The 14,902-nt window shown below is 41.4% G+C and overlaps 1 protein-coding gene across 2 annotated transcripts; it reads right to left on the minus strand.

Moving 5' to 3' along the window:
- Positions 1-392: 392 nt before the first annotated feature.
- On the minus strand, positions 393-6,044 carry LOC311082939 (tripartite motif-containing protein 16-like protein). Of its 2 annotated transcripts, none has more exons than XM_084114128.1 (6): positions 5,423-6,044; positions 4,038-4,133; positions 3,702-3,923; positions 2,230-2,389; positions 1,740-1,787; positions 393-1,526 (listed from the first exon to the last, which is right to left on the minus strand). In XM_084114128.1, exons 1-6 carry the CDS (start codon positions 5,993-5,995, stop codon positions 1,006-1,008), a joined length of 1,620 nt encoding a protein of 539 aa, XP_083970254.1. In that variant the 5' UTR covers positions 5,996-6,044; the 3' UTR covers positions 393-1,005. The 2 variants fall into 2 exon arrangements, with proteins under 2 accessions (XP_083970254.1, XP_083970253.1); XM_084114127.1 differs by having other exon boundaries at positions 3,702-3,935.
- Positions 6,045-14,902: the final 8,858 nt, after the last annotated feature.

Below are 14,902 nucleotides of genomic sequence, written 5' to 3' on the forward strand. Positions count from 1 at the left end.
ACAATGTGAAAGGCTGAAGGGTATTGGGGCTTTTCCATTTTATAACAATGCAAGGCAAAGTTTAGCGGGATCCATCTGGGAATTTAAAAATGATCAACATATGTGCACACAAATATCCTTGACAATAAACACAAGCACATTTGAAATGCAGAGGTCAGTGTGAATGAAGTTACGATTTCTAGAGGCACATGCCTCTGATTAGGCCTATCATCACAGACCTTGCACTAACCATCAACAGCCAATTGCATTTCATAATTCCACAGCACATGGAGGATATGAGAGCAGTTACAATCATCATCAGGCTGATGAGCACAAATTAGTAACACACAAACCATTTTACAGCACACACACACACACACACACACACACACACACACACACACACACACACACACACACAACCCAGTTTACTCCAAAGTCAAGATAAAACAATGTCCACAAACTAATTTACTTATTGTATTAAGAAAGATTTTTTTCTGAATTGCTAAAACATATTTCTTGAAACCATCACTCACTTTCTCAAAACCTTAACTCAAAACCAAATTTTCCAGCCACATTCAGAGAACCTCTGACTCTTCTGGCAAAATCAAACAATTGGCTCAAAACCATTGTCTGTGCTCATAATCAAACAATGCAGTGATAAACAATAAACAATGCAGTGAGTGAGCCAACTGGAAAAGCCATCATGTCTTCATGTTGGTCCGGCCGGAGAATGTCATCTCTGCAGGCAAAGGGAAAAACCCTAAAACCAGATCCAGCCTTGACAACACTCTCCACACCTTGCTCTTTCTCATCCCCATCCTCTTCCTCATTGTTCACCACCTTTTATACACATACTCTTCCTCCTCTCCCTCTTATATTGTTTCCATCCATTGTTGGCAACATTTTGAGTCAGTTTGGCACTCTGAACTGACTTGAAATAAAAGTCTCTGTATCTCACTGTTACTAATTTATCGTGCAGCTCAAAGTATTATGGGTAAAATCTCTACAATCTATTCTGAAACATCAACACAGTTTCACTGATGATCGAGAACCAACAGCAAACCCAGGATAGAGCGGCTGAGTGAATGTGGTCTGGACTGTGTGGACGAGGCTCATTGTGTCAGAGACGCTGTAGAAGGACAGAGTTCCTGCACTGTGATCCACATACACTCCTATTCTTCTGCTGAAGGACAATGCAGGGATATCAGTGCGTATGTTATTGTGTCTGAAAGAGTAGCTGGAGGAAGAGCAGTCCAAACACCAGGACTGATCATTACCTCCAAACCAACGCTCATTTCCCAGTCCCTTCCTGCTGATGCTCTTATATGACAATGATATATACACACGACTCCCAGTCCACTCAATCTCCCAGTAACAGTGTCCACAGACACTGTCTCCACACAACACCTGAGAATAACAATCAAATCTGTCTGGATGATCAGGATACGGCTGCTCTGTTCCAGTGTCAGAAATCACTCTGTTCCTCTCAGACAGATGGAGGAGTTTATTCACTGTGTTCAGATCCAAAGTGAGCTGATGGGAATCTGATGGAGAGAAAACACATCAGAAACAGGAATTATGAATCTATCTGATCTTTTAATCTGAACTCTTCATGAATCAATGTCCAATGTATTAGCAGAGTGCAGCTGACCAAATATCCTGTGTAAATCATTATTTACATGATCAATTATAAAACTCTTATATCATGATTTAACACATTCAGTGAGTTTTTTCTGCTTGTTGTCTTAGAGACTCACGTTGTAGGAAGTCGTTCCTGGTCTTGGGATTCATGTTGGTGAAAGTGACTGAGGAAATAAACAGACATGAACAGCGTGAAGAAATAAATTCATTTCTGAGACATTTCTAATATGATGTTGTATGATATACTAATTTCTGAGAGCAGATGAATCTCCAGGGCCCTGATTTATAAAACACAGATATCGGATTAATCTTAAAATCCATGGATTTTATCCTTCGTCATGTGTATAAACAATTGTTCCATGATGACAAGTTCTGTATTTCTGAATCATCAAGGGATATTTGTGGTCGTTCTTGTATGTGGATTTGATGCACTTGTTCACATTGCACTTGAATTTAAGAACTGTGATTTATAAACTGAGATGCATTTAAGGTCATTTTTGTGCAAATGGACGTTTTATAAATCATAGGAATATTTCGGAAACTGTTGTACGTTCAGATTTAGGATCTTTCTACCCACATCTGTATAAACGAGGTGCAGGACTTTACCTCCGTCTGAGATCTTCTTGATCTCCTCTTTGCAGAAATCCTCCAGTTTGTCTATCAGGTGACGGAGAGACTCTCTCATGCCATCAAAAGAGGAGAGAGAGCTGAAGGGAACATCGGGTTCGTCTGTAGATTCAGGAGGTGCTGAGAGAGACTGGAAACTCTACAGAAAACAGAAATTAAAACTCATCAGCTCCACACTTCAGCTGATAACCTGCACTAGATCTGCGCAGTTCTTGTTTACTTGACTTCTCTTTAACTCGCCCCAATCCAGCACTTTCACACAATCAGCCACATTCCTCTCATATTCATTATTTAATGCTACAATCTCTAGTATTTGACACTAAATAATAATATAATTTAGTATGTTAGTCAACACATCAACATAAGTGCACTTCTTTAAAACATGACAAAAGATTATATGACATAATGATTTAAAATGTACAAATTAAAACTTTTAGTTTGACATTATTACAAAGTGCACTTTTTAAATGTCTACTTAAAGTGTGTTTAAAAAAAAACAGTTCTCACATAGAGACATTTAATTTACTTTGGAACTTGGTAATGTTTTGTGCTTGGTTATGGTTAATCCTTTGTTAGTAATGTCTTTTGCATGTATCTTCTTCGTTTTGCTGTCTACCTCTGTTAAACCGTGACAATAATCATAAAAGTGTATATTTTAAAGTGTGCTTTTATTTCAGTAATATTTAATTATCTGCAAGTCCAGTTTTAAAAAATATATATATTTGTAAGTTTTGAAATAATTAACTACAAGTGCACATTCAATTAAGCACACTTCTTTTTCACAAGGGACTATGTGTGAACTCTCCAGGTGGTTTGGATGTTAAAACATTTGCATGTTGCGAAGATTTGAGGAAAAGCAGTTCAAAGGCTACGAGAAGATTGACCATCATATGTAACTTTTGACTGGTTAGTGTCACTGAAACTTCACAAGGACTCTTAAGGATCCCAAGTTCAGGTTTTGTTTGGTTTTTATATGTATTGTTAATATGCAGCCTCACTTTCTGTTTGGAGTTTTCATGGACAAATTCATCAATGTGTTAGAGGTAAACAGTTATAAAAATCAATCTTATCAGCTTTGAAGATCACCTGACCCAATTTGGAGACAATTGTTGAAAATATTGGGGGATTAATAAAGGCCTTCTGAAGCGAAGCGATGCATTAGTGTAAGGGGTTAGTAAATAATGGGCTAATTTTCATTTTTGGGTGAACTATCTCTTTAATATTTAATTGTAAATTTCCCAGGGCTTTGTAAGTATCATTTCTTTAAACAGAAGATGATCAGCTGAGAGTCTGATGGATGATTATATGATAACACAACACTTGAATGAATCTGACTGAATTCCTGACAACATCTCAGTCAACGGATCATTCCACTCTAATGAAATGTTTCTCTGTCATAGCAGGATCTTGCTCAAGTCCACTATGATCCTGTTCTTCTAGATCTCTGTTACCTGCAGGAAATTGACATGATTGTGTGTGTGTGAAAGCTGCTCCAGCTCAGCGTCTCTCTTCCTCAGATCATTGATCTCCTGCTCCAGTCGCTCCAGTCGTTCTTCAGCTCGACTCACTGCAGTCTTTTCCTGATCTCTGATCCGCTGTGTCGCCTCAGAGCGGCTTCTCTCAATGGAGAGGATGAGCTCAGTGAATATCCTCTCACTGTCCTCCACTGCTGTCTGTGCAGAACACTGTTAGGACACACATCACAATCACACAGTGGCTTCAGCAGGACTGCGACGAGACGAGTCCAAACTGAGACGTCTCAAACTTCTCTTCTTCTCCAGACTCACCTTATGAGACTCCACAGCCTCTCTCAGCTGCTGAATATCTTTCTGTCTCTGCTGGATTCTCTGACGGATCTTCATCTGCGTCTCCTTCAGCTGTTTCTGGAGGACAAACCAATTACAGGAAATGACACATAAAACTACTAGCACACAAACATTAAAGCTACATGAATCCAGAATTTGTCAAATTGGGTAAAGGTCTTGCATGGTAAGTTTTTACTGTCTGGTTCAAACCACTGATTCATGGTTTCCTGAAATGAATGTCTGTAGTATTTCATCAGTGCCTAGTTTTATATCATAATTTACCCATCCTCATGTCACTCCAAACCTGTATGACTTTCTGTCTATTAGAGACACAACAGAACATATTTTGAAGAATGTCTCAGCTGTTTACAGAGGACAAATAATAGATGGTGGCACGTCAAGAACATCAAACCTCATTGGTTCTTGCACGTCACAATCACATGACTAAACATCATGATGTCATGACACAAACACCAGTGAAGTTTGAAGTTTTTGATGTCATCATATTTGATTTGTGCTCCACATGAGTTGATCAATGATTTTATTTGATTGGTGGATCAAAATTTGGCTATTTTAAAAGTATCATACTTTTAAAAAGTGTACTTATTATGGAAATAATATTATTTAAAAGAATATAATTTTGAAATAAGTCTGAACTGAACGTATGTTTTCAGACACGTAATTGCATGTTAATTGCTATTAAATTAAAATGTGGTATAGATTACATTTAAATTTAAAGCAATTAGCTGAACTTAAGAGTGACTTTTTGAAGTAGGATTTAAGAATATAATGCAATTTCATAATTCTATCGAGTTAAATTGAAATATTAATTATGTTAAATTAATATGCCTGATGAAGGTTGTGAGACCGAAACGTTGATACTCATTTGCAAGTATTGATAGTGTGCGGGAGTTCCTTGTTTTTTTTTATATTAAATATTAAAATGTACTTTAAAGTAAAACTTTACATTATAAAAAGTTGACTTTATAAAGTGTACTTATGAAACAGTTATGAAAGTTTACTCTCTTTAAATGCACTTAATATTATATTATCCGCAAGTTTTTTCAAATATACTTTTAATTTTAAGTACACTAAAAGTGCATGTCAATACACTTAAGCATACTTCTTTTTTTAACCACTAGTTGATTAGATTACTTATGCTTTTTTCTTCTATTTGGAGCTTAAAACTTTTGTACCTCATTGACTTTCTATGTATAGACTACAATAGGAGACATTCTTCAAAATACCATCTTTTACAGTCCACAACAGAAAGTAAGCAAAACCGATTTGGAACAACATGAGTAAATGAGTGAGTAAATGAAGACAGCACTTTAATTTCTATGTGATCAATCCCTCTCACTTCATACCTGTTTCACTATCCTCTGTGCTACAGTTGATACAGTGTTGTGGTTTTTATGTTCACACTCTTTACACCACACACAAATGCATTGTTGATCAGTAATACAATACATTTCTAGCTCTTTATCATGTTCACGGCAGATCATGTCCTGCAGTCGTCCAGTGGCATCAATTACTTTGTGTGGCTTACGAAAGTGAAATTCCTCATGACGGTCAAAATGAGTTTGACAGTAGGATTCCTGACACACCAGACAGGACTTGACGGCTTTGCATTTTCTTCCAGTGCAGACGTCACACTCCACGTCTCCAGCTCCAGCGTAACAGTCAGCAGGAAGTTTAGTCTTCTTCAGTTTCTCCACCATTTCAGCCAGAATGGTGTTTTTAGCTAAAGCAGGTCTTGGACTGAAGGTCTGTCTGCACTGAGGGCAGCTGTAGACTCTCTTCTCATCCTCCTGATCCCAGCAGCCTGTAATACAGATCTTACAGTAACTGTGTCCACAGTGGATGGTCACTGGATCCTTCAGGAGATCCAGACACACCGGACACGTGAACTCATCCTGAGAAATTCTGGCTTCTGCCATTTTACTGCATGAATACAGAGAGACACAAACACATAACGGCTCAACAATAATTCAGTTTCAGTTTCCCTGAACTGAGGAGTTGAAATAGTTTCCTGCTTCTGTGTTTGAGTGACGTGTGTAAAACAGGAGTGTCCGTAAAGCAGCTTCCTCATTCCTGGTGAAGGAGAGTCACTTTACTGCTGTGTTTATGTGCTCTTCAAGTGGAGTCGAAACATTGTAATTACGTTTTCCAAGCACATGAATCAATCAATCCGTTAAATTCCGTGTTATACAGTAAATTCAGTTTTTTTTTATGACTCAATTCTGTCCGTGTTGGGCTTTACTTTCAGTTTTATTTGCAGTAGTTTGCACGTGAAAATTAAATTGCACGATAAATACAATGCGTGTTATAGAGATGCATTTCATGAGATCAGGCTGGGCTATAACATGTCATATAGCCTATAACACGCTTTGTTGGGAGGAGTAAAATTTACATATGTAGTTTCAACAACCACATGCATTTAGACTTGTCTAGTTTTGTCTGGAATGCGGCCCAGACCTCCTCCTGATGTGGTTTGATCGATCGTATTTAAATCCATCGCGAATGCGTATTGGAGGGCATTTACACCTGGTCTTCAGCTATCCGATCAGAGAAAACGCATGGAGTGACCAGGTGTAAACAGGCCCAAAACAACGGAGCGGTACACATTACTAGCGCTCAGGGTCTTTTACGGTAATGATCTTTCGCCGCAACGTCCTCTATTATTTTGATCCAGAGACAAACGTGCTTCATTTAAGCCCTTTCCGCTCCATGCGAGTTGCTTTCTCCCGATAAAGACGCTAAAGCGCTGCATTAGAGTTTTTCTGAATTGCTAAAACACATTTCTAGAAACCATCACTCACTTTCTCAAAACCTTAAACACAAAACCAAATTTTCAATCCACATTCAGGGTACCTCTTACTCTTCTGGCAAAATCAAACAATTGCCTCAAAACCATTTTATCTGTGCTCAAAATCAAACAATGCTTTCAGATCATACACACAGTGAGTCAATAATATAAACACTACAGATCTTTCATTAGACACTACATCAAAAAATTAAGAACAAAGAATCCAAAGCATGCAGTTACAGAAAAAAAGTATATTGCAACAAAGTAAACTAGCAATTACTTAAAAAGTATAGTAATGGCAACTAAAAGTAGTGAGGTGCATAAATTATATACAGTATGTACTGCAAGTACACTGTAAAAAATCCAACTTACATTTTGTATGACAAATTCAGTTTTTAAAGTTTATTCAACTATTTAACATGAAAAAAGTTGAGAAAAGTTGAGATAACTCAAACACGTAAGTTGAGAAAACTCAAAAATGTCCTGCAGCTGGTTGCCTTAAACTTTTAAGTTTTCTCAACTTTTTTTTATTTTACAGTGTATAGTATTGTACTGAATATTGAATATATTGAATGTCTGTATATTCAAAATCAAACTTTTGCATGAAATGGCACACACTTCATTCATATTACCAGATTTTTGTCTAACCAACTACACAGTGTTGGGCAGAATGAAAACACTCTCATCTTTAGTATGCTTTGCCATAATTCTAGAATAGTTCAAATTGTAGAAAAATCTTCAGATTGTTCAAATGCACAGAAATATTTGCAGATACACACACATGCTGTTGAAACATTTCTTTTTTTCTTTTTCACCAAACAAGTCAGTGCAACATATGCACAGCAGATATATTTACATTGGACTGAACAAAAATATGCTAAAAAAAAAAAACAGTAAACTGAAAAAGATTGAAGTGTTAACAATTAACCATTGAGGTGTTAGGCCAGGTGGCACATGTATTGGCCAATTAGCTCATGTAGTTTCATTTTGAATGGCAGTGTTTTACAGTTTTTTACAATCGCTATGACAGTTTTTTCAATACATTTAACAAATTTCCTAAACTCTTAACGCACCAACACACCTAAAACACACAATTGGCAAAACGGTTAATTTCATGCTCAAAATCACACATTGTAAACTAAACTCCAAAACTAATTTTCAAAATACAATAATACACTAACACAAAACACAATGTCTAACAAAACACTGCAAACTTGTTTCAAAATCAAATAATTATTCAAAACACTAACACATGTTCTCTTCCAACAGGAACATTTAGTCAATCATAACACAATGACAAAAAAAACACTATCATCAGCTGAAATTACAGAAACTGCATTATTTTATGGTCTGCCCTTATACAATAGACAGTATAATGTATTGATTATAGATTGTGTTTTGCACTGCAGTTTTCTTTTTTTTTTTGGAAGTCTCTATATTTTTGTTTTGTTTGTAATGTAAATGCATGCATTTTGTTGTTGTTGTTTTTTTGCAGCAGAAATTCAATACAACAAAATAAATTACCCTTCTTAGAGTAGCTTTATAGAATGTATGGTTTGTGAAAAAAAGAAGACAGAGACAGAATTGCTGTAGTAACGGCTTTATTTGCTACAGGACATTTCTGCAAGATAACAAAAATATGCAATATAGCTGCCATTTACAGTATTACTGTATGTGAAAATACAAAATATACAGACAGAAAAGGCCATCTTCTAATCTGCCCGGTCTTCTGCATTTGTCCACATGTTCTCATTCACATCACACCTGATATCTTCCCTGGCAAGGCATCTTAGGAAGAATCTTTTACAGTAACATGCCTTATCTACCCCTGGCAGTGTTCAGCTGTGATGTCTTGGTATGCAGCATCTTTTGCATACAGGAAGGACATTTGGTCCTGTGGACTATGGTCAAAAACCTTTCATCTCCAGGCGGAGAAAACTCCTCAATGGGGGTTGAGGAAAGGGAAGTAAGGGGCAAGGAAAATAGACATCATCCTCTGATGGGCGTCAAACCAGGCTGTGACTAGACGGGAATGGTGGAATGCCACATTGTCCCATATTTGCATAACTTCAATCAGCTGTTTCTCACTAGCAATGGAATAATGTGAAAATACAAAATATACGAACAGAAAAAGCCAACCCGATCTCACGGGAAAACATACAAATTCTACGAGGTGGCTAATTCGTACGAATTCATAAGATTTTTGCAAAATCGTACATATTTTACGAATTGCCCAATTCGTATGAATTCATATGAATGACCTACCCCTGACCCCGCCCCTAAACCTACCCATCACGTGGGTTTAGACAAATCGTACAAATTCGTATGAGTGAGGTCGTACGAATTCGTACGAATTAGCCATCTTTTTATCATTCGTACGAATTCGTACGAATTGGTCGTGAGATAGTGTTGGAAAAAGCACCAGAAGAATAAAAAAATTTTTTTTAAAAAGAGTCATCTTCTAATTATTTGCATAATTCTATCAGCTGTTTCTCAGTAAGAATAGAATAAAATACAGGGGATATATTTGTGTTTCAATTCACAATATAAGCAGCTGTTTACCTTGACTTTAGCCTGTAAGGTTAGGTTCAGAACATGGTGTTATCTGTTCTGACATACAGTGTTAAAGCATTGGTAAATTTGGCAGTAAAAATCCATTGTTTTGTTCTTGTTTGAGCTTGTCTGTAAAAGAAGTTCAAGCATTTTAAATTTGTGTTAATTGTATGCATTTTGTGTTAAAGCAACAAGAAATGTGTTAATAGTATAGCTTACACAGGCGGATGTAGTGCTAACTGTGTTAAGAGTTTTGGAAAATTGTTAAAAGTATTGAAAAATCTGTCATAGCAATCGTAAAAAACTGTAAAATGGCAAACATGTGACTTTATGTCAGATTGTTGTGTCTTATGCAGAGAACTGTGTTCAGTGCATTTATGTGTGTAAAAATAATGTGTGTGGGTTTTGCTCTCTGTGTGTCAGTTTAAATAATTGTGCTGTTCATGTCATTTTAGTGTGTTAGCAATTGGAAAAAAAAACTGTATACACGTACTCTTCCTTCTCTCCCTCTTGTATTGTTTCCATCCATTGTTGGTATCAACATTCAGTGCAACATTTTGAGTCAGTTTTGGCACTCTGAACTGACTTGTATTATGTACAGTTGGTTTGATCACATCATTAGAAATAAGTGTGAACAATTTTGAGTCGTTGTGTGTAAACGATGACAACTGTGTTGTAGTTTTGTTTAACTTTTGCCACTTGTGTTTACCGTTTTGCAACATCAGTGCATCACAGTGCAAAATTTGTTTTAGTGAGTGAGAAAGTGTTTAGAGTTTTGCAAAAAGAGTGCATGAGATTTACAAATGGTGTCTAACTGCCTGAACTTGTTTAAAGTTTTGCAGAAAGAGTGATTTATTTGAAAAATGGGCTGGATATGACTTTTATCCAAGTATTACGAAGCCCTGCATGCATATACTGTAGATATCGTGCCCACAAATTAAGAATTTGTTGTGATGAAGAGAAGAGAAGAGAAGAGAAGAGAAGAGAAGAGAAGAGAAGAGAAGAGAAGAGAAGAGAAGAGAAGAGAAGAGAAGAGAAGAGAAGAGAAGAGAAGAGAAGTGAAGAGAAGAGAAGAGAAGAGAAGAGAAGAGAAGAGAAGAGAAGAGAAGAGAAGCAATATTAAATGCTTGAGAAGTAAATCTCTGCGAGATGACACTCATTTCCTCTATGCGAGAGGAAGGGGGCAGACGGACAGGGGAAAAAATGATCCTGCAAAGCTGTTCAGTTCATGAGAGTTTGAACTTTTGGCTTCTGGCCGCCCTCTGATTGTTTTCTCTCACCAATCACTGCTGATAGATTTGCTTAGAGCCTCAGCTGCATAAATTGAAGCTGATGGGTCCCATCCGGCGACTTGTCATTTAATAAACGTTGCCGTTTGAAATACCTGCATGTGACTGTGATTGAAGGATAAAGAGAGCTTTAATACCGCAGTCAGAATGTGTAATAAGGCTTGTTATGTCTTTAGTGCACTTAACTTTGTTGTACTGTGAGACCGAATGTGGCTTAAAAGTGAACAGAGCTGTGGTGCATGAGTAAACAGATGATAGGTGATAGTAGTACATTTTGCTGTACACTTTTCATATTTGTAGATTCTAAGTGCCTTACTGTAGGTTTTACTGTAGATTTCATCTCAACTACTCATTTCATTATTATCTATGGTAATTTACAGCAGGCCACATGTGCTGTCAATAGAGCTTAAAGCAAACTTACATGCCTCTATACCTACAAAACGCCTCGGTTACGACTGTAACCTCGGTTCCCTGAAGAGGGAACGAGCGTTGCGTCGAGTTTGACGCTATGGGAACGCTTTGCGTGATGACGTCTTGAAGCACATGTAAAATCAGTCCAATGGTGTGGCGGAACGTCAGAGGCGGGTGACGTCACGTACCAGGAAGCTATAAAAGCCGGCCCGAAACAGAAAACGAAAGCTTCGTAAAGTCTGAAGTCGTGTTGACAGGCATGAAGGAGATATGGCAAGGTGACGCAACGCTCGTTCCCTCTTCAGGGAACCGAGGTTACAGTCGTAACCGAGGCGTTCCCTTTCAAGGGAACTCGCGTTGCGTCGAGTTTGACGCTATGGGAACGTCTATACCAACGCCTCCATAGCTACAAATGTCTGTCCTGTGTGAAATCTGGTGAGCAGCACTAGGAAGACAAAACATGAGACCCTGGAGCAGAGTCTAGATCCAGAGAGTAGAACCTGACGAAAGTGTGCGGTGAGGACCAGCCTGCCGCATCACAAACGTCCTGTAACGAAACTCCTGATATAAGGGCCTTAGAGGCCGCCATACTCCTCGTAGAGTGCGACCGGACAGCCAAAGGAGAAGGCTGTCCAGCCGCCTCATAAGCAAGTGAGATAGTCTCAACCACCCACTGCTCAACCTTTGCTTAGACACTGGACCTCCCTTGTTAGGGGAGCAAATGTCACTTTTACGCCACAGGGCAGCTCTGTGGACATACGCGTCTAACGCCCGAACAGGGCAAAGCAAATTATTAGCCTCCTGGTCCGATTTCGAAAGGGAGGAGGACCTCCAAGTGGCACGAGGGAAACGAGATACCAAAGGGGTCTTTCCCCACAGACATTCCACCCAAAGGAATGTGGTAAGCACCTATGGCCGCCACATAAACCTTTAAGGTGGAGGGGTCAGACCTGCAGTGAACCAGTCCTGCAGGAACTCCAGAACTGTACCAATTGGGCAGTTGACTGGATCCAACCGACGGTCACTACACGAAGAGGTGAATACTCTCCAGTTCAGGGCATAAAGTTTCCTCGTGGAGGGAGCTCTGGACTGTAGAATGGTCTCAACAACCTCAGTTGAGAGACCTGACTCTATGAGCTGGGCCCCCTCAGAGGCCAAGCCCACAGGTTCCACAGTTCTGGGCGGGGGTGAAATATCGAGCCCTCCGCCTGGGACAGAAGGTCCCTCCTGACGGGTAGCTCCAGAGGAGGCCCGTCGAGGAGCGACACAAGATCGGGAAACCATACTCTGCCCGGCCAGCGCGGGGCTATAAGAAGCAGGCAAACTCGGTCCCTGCGAACTCTCTCCAGAACTCCCGGGAGCAGAGCAACTGGGGGAAAAGCGTACAGACGTAGCCTCGGCCACGTCTGCACCATAGCATCCAGTCCAAAGGAGCTGGATGCGTGAGGGAGAACCAAAGTGGACAGTGAGACGTCTCTCGAGACGCAAACAGACCCACTTATAATTTCCATATCAGCTCCACCACCTCGGGGGTGGAGCCACCATTCCCCGGGCCTCGGCCCCTGTCTCGACAGAGTGTCTGCTCCTATATTCTGGACCCCGGGGATGTAGGCTGCCTTGAGTGACAGCAACTTCCCCTGGGACCACAAGAGGATATGGCGTGCCAGCGCAAACCCCCTTGATATAGGCGACTACCGACGTGTTGTCCGTATGTACTACACATGGTGTCCCCTGAGACCTGTGATAAAGCTCCTCAGAGCCCGGAAGACAGCTAACATCTCTAGGCTATAGAATGCCAGGAACGATGATGGTCTTCCCACAGACCTTGAGATGAGCGACCCACAGGATCGCTCCCCAACCCGTGAGGGAAGCATCCGTCGTTAGCAGTTTGCGACGACAAGGAGCTCCCAGCACTGGGCCCTGGGACAGGAACCAAGGTTTCTTCCACATAACCAAGGCACGTAGGCATCACCGCGTGACCTTGATTGTGCGAAATGGGTTGCCCCTCGGGGAAAAACCCTCTGGTCCTGAGCCACCACTGCAGGGGCCTCATGTGCAGCAGTCCAAAAGGTATCCCGTTGGAAGCTGCTGCCATGAGACCCAACAGTCTCTGGAACTGTTTGACAGTGAGTAGCTGGCCTAGCTTTACACTTCTCACAGCTGCCAGGATCGAAGCGTGGCGATGACAGGCGCGCCTGCATCGACACTGAATCCCAAACCACGCCTAAAAAAGTGGTCCTCTAAAATAGAGAAGCACACTCTTCTTGGCGTTCAGCCGTAACCCCAACTCTTTCATATGGGCGAGAACAACATCTCGATGTTGAACCGCCATCTAATGCGACTGAGCTAAAATCAACCAATCGTCGATGTAGTTCGTGATGCGAATACCCCGGAGGCGCAGAGGCGCCAGAGCTGCATCCACGCATTTGGTGAAAGTGCGGGGTGATAAAGCCAGGCCGAATGGAAGAACTCGATATTGGTATGCTTTGCCCCCGAAAGCAAACCTCAGGAACTTCCAATGACACGGACGGATGGAAATATGCGTCCTTGAGGTCTATCGTGACAAACCAGTCCTCGGACTAATCTGTGGCACGATTGTCTCAATGTTAACATTTCGAACTTGAGCTGCATGACAACTCGAAGACCTAAAATGGGACGCAATCCCCCGTCCTACTTTGGAACTATGAAGTACCGGCTGTAAAACCCGGTTTCCCTGTTGGAGGGAGGTACATATTCTATGGCCCCTTTCTCTAACAGAGTGTTTACTTCCTGTTCCATAACCAGAACCTGCTCGGGGCCCACCATTGTGGGCAGGACCCCCATAAACCGCGGTGGGCGTTACTAGAATTGTATCTAATACCCTTTTTCCACGGTCTGCAGGACCCAACGAGAAACATTTGACAGTAGCTTCCACGCTGTCAAAGATTCTACTAGAGGTACCAGTCTCTCGAGACTGGTTTCTGGATTTTGTTGCTGTTGAGTAGTCGGTTCGTCGCCCTGTAACGGCGCACCGGCAGGGAACGACCAAACAGACTGCTCTAGCACCCTCCTCAGAGGGGGCGGGCATCCCGAGGCCACTACGTTTCCGGGTGGACCTTGAGATATGTGCTCGCCGGAGACCGCTGCGCCCTGTAATGCCGGAGGCGGCAGGGTTGGCAGAACGGTCCCCTGAGGGCACCGAAGAGAGACGGCACCGTATTTTTCTCCTGCTGTTGAGCAGTCGGTTCGTCGCCCTGTAACGGCGCACCGGCAGGGAACGACCAAACAGACTGCTCTAGCACCCTCCTCAGAGGGGGCGGGCATCCCGAGGCCACTACGTTTCCGGGTGGACCTTGAGATATGTGCTCGCCGGAGACCGCTGCGCCCTGTAACGCCGGAGGCGGCAGGGTTGGCAGAACGGTCCCCTGAGGGCACCGAAGAGAGACGGGCACCGTGAAAAGAGGTGTTAACCGCTCTGCTTCGGGGGGACTACCCTCATTTGTCCTGAGCCCTCAGACATCAGGACTTTTTCCCAGCAGCCTTCTTGGCGGTAATAACGGTCCGCAGATCCGTTTTACCCCTCGAAGACTGCTGGGTTTGAGAGCGCCCTCCGTGTCCCCGAGATTTTTGTGGGGGAGCACGGGAGGAAACGCTCTGTTTCTGAGTGGCGCGGTGCACAACGCTCTTTTTAGAGGAGTGAGGCTGCTCCCGCTCAGCAGCCTCATAGAAAGAACGGCGGGGGAGAAGTTTCTGAAGTGCAGCTGCCTGTTTTGAAGCTTCTTGTGACTTCGCTACAGCACTATTAA

This window comes from Abramis brama (assembly GCF_963993115.1).
Source record: "Abramis brama genome assembly, chromosome: 5".
Taxonomy (NCBI): domain Eukaryota; kingdom Metazoa; phylum Chordata; class Actinopteri; order Cypriniformes; family Leuciscidae; genus Abramis; species Abramis brama.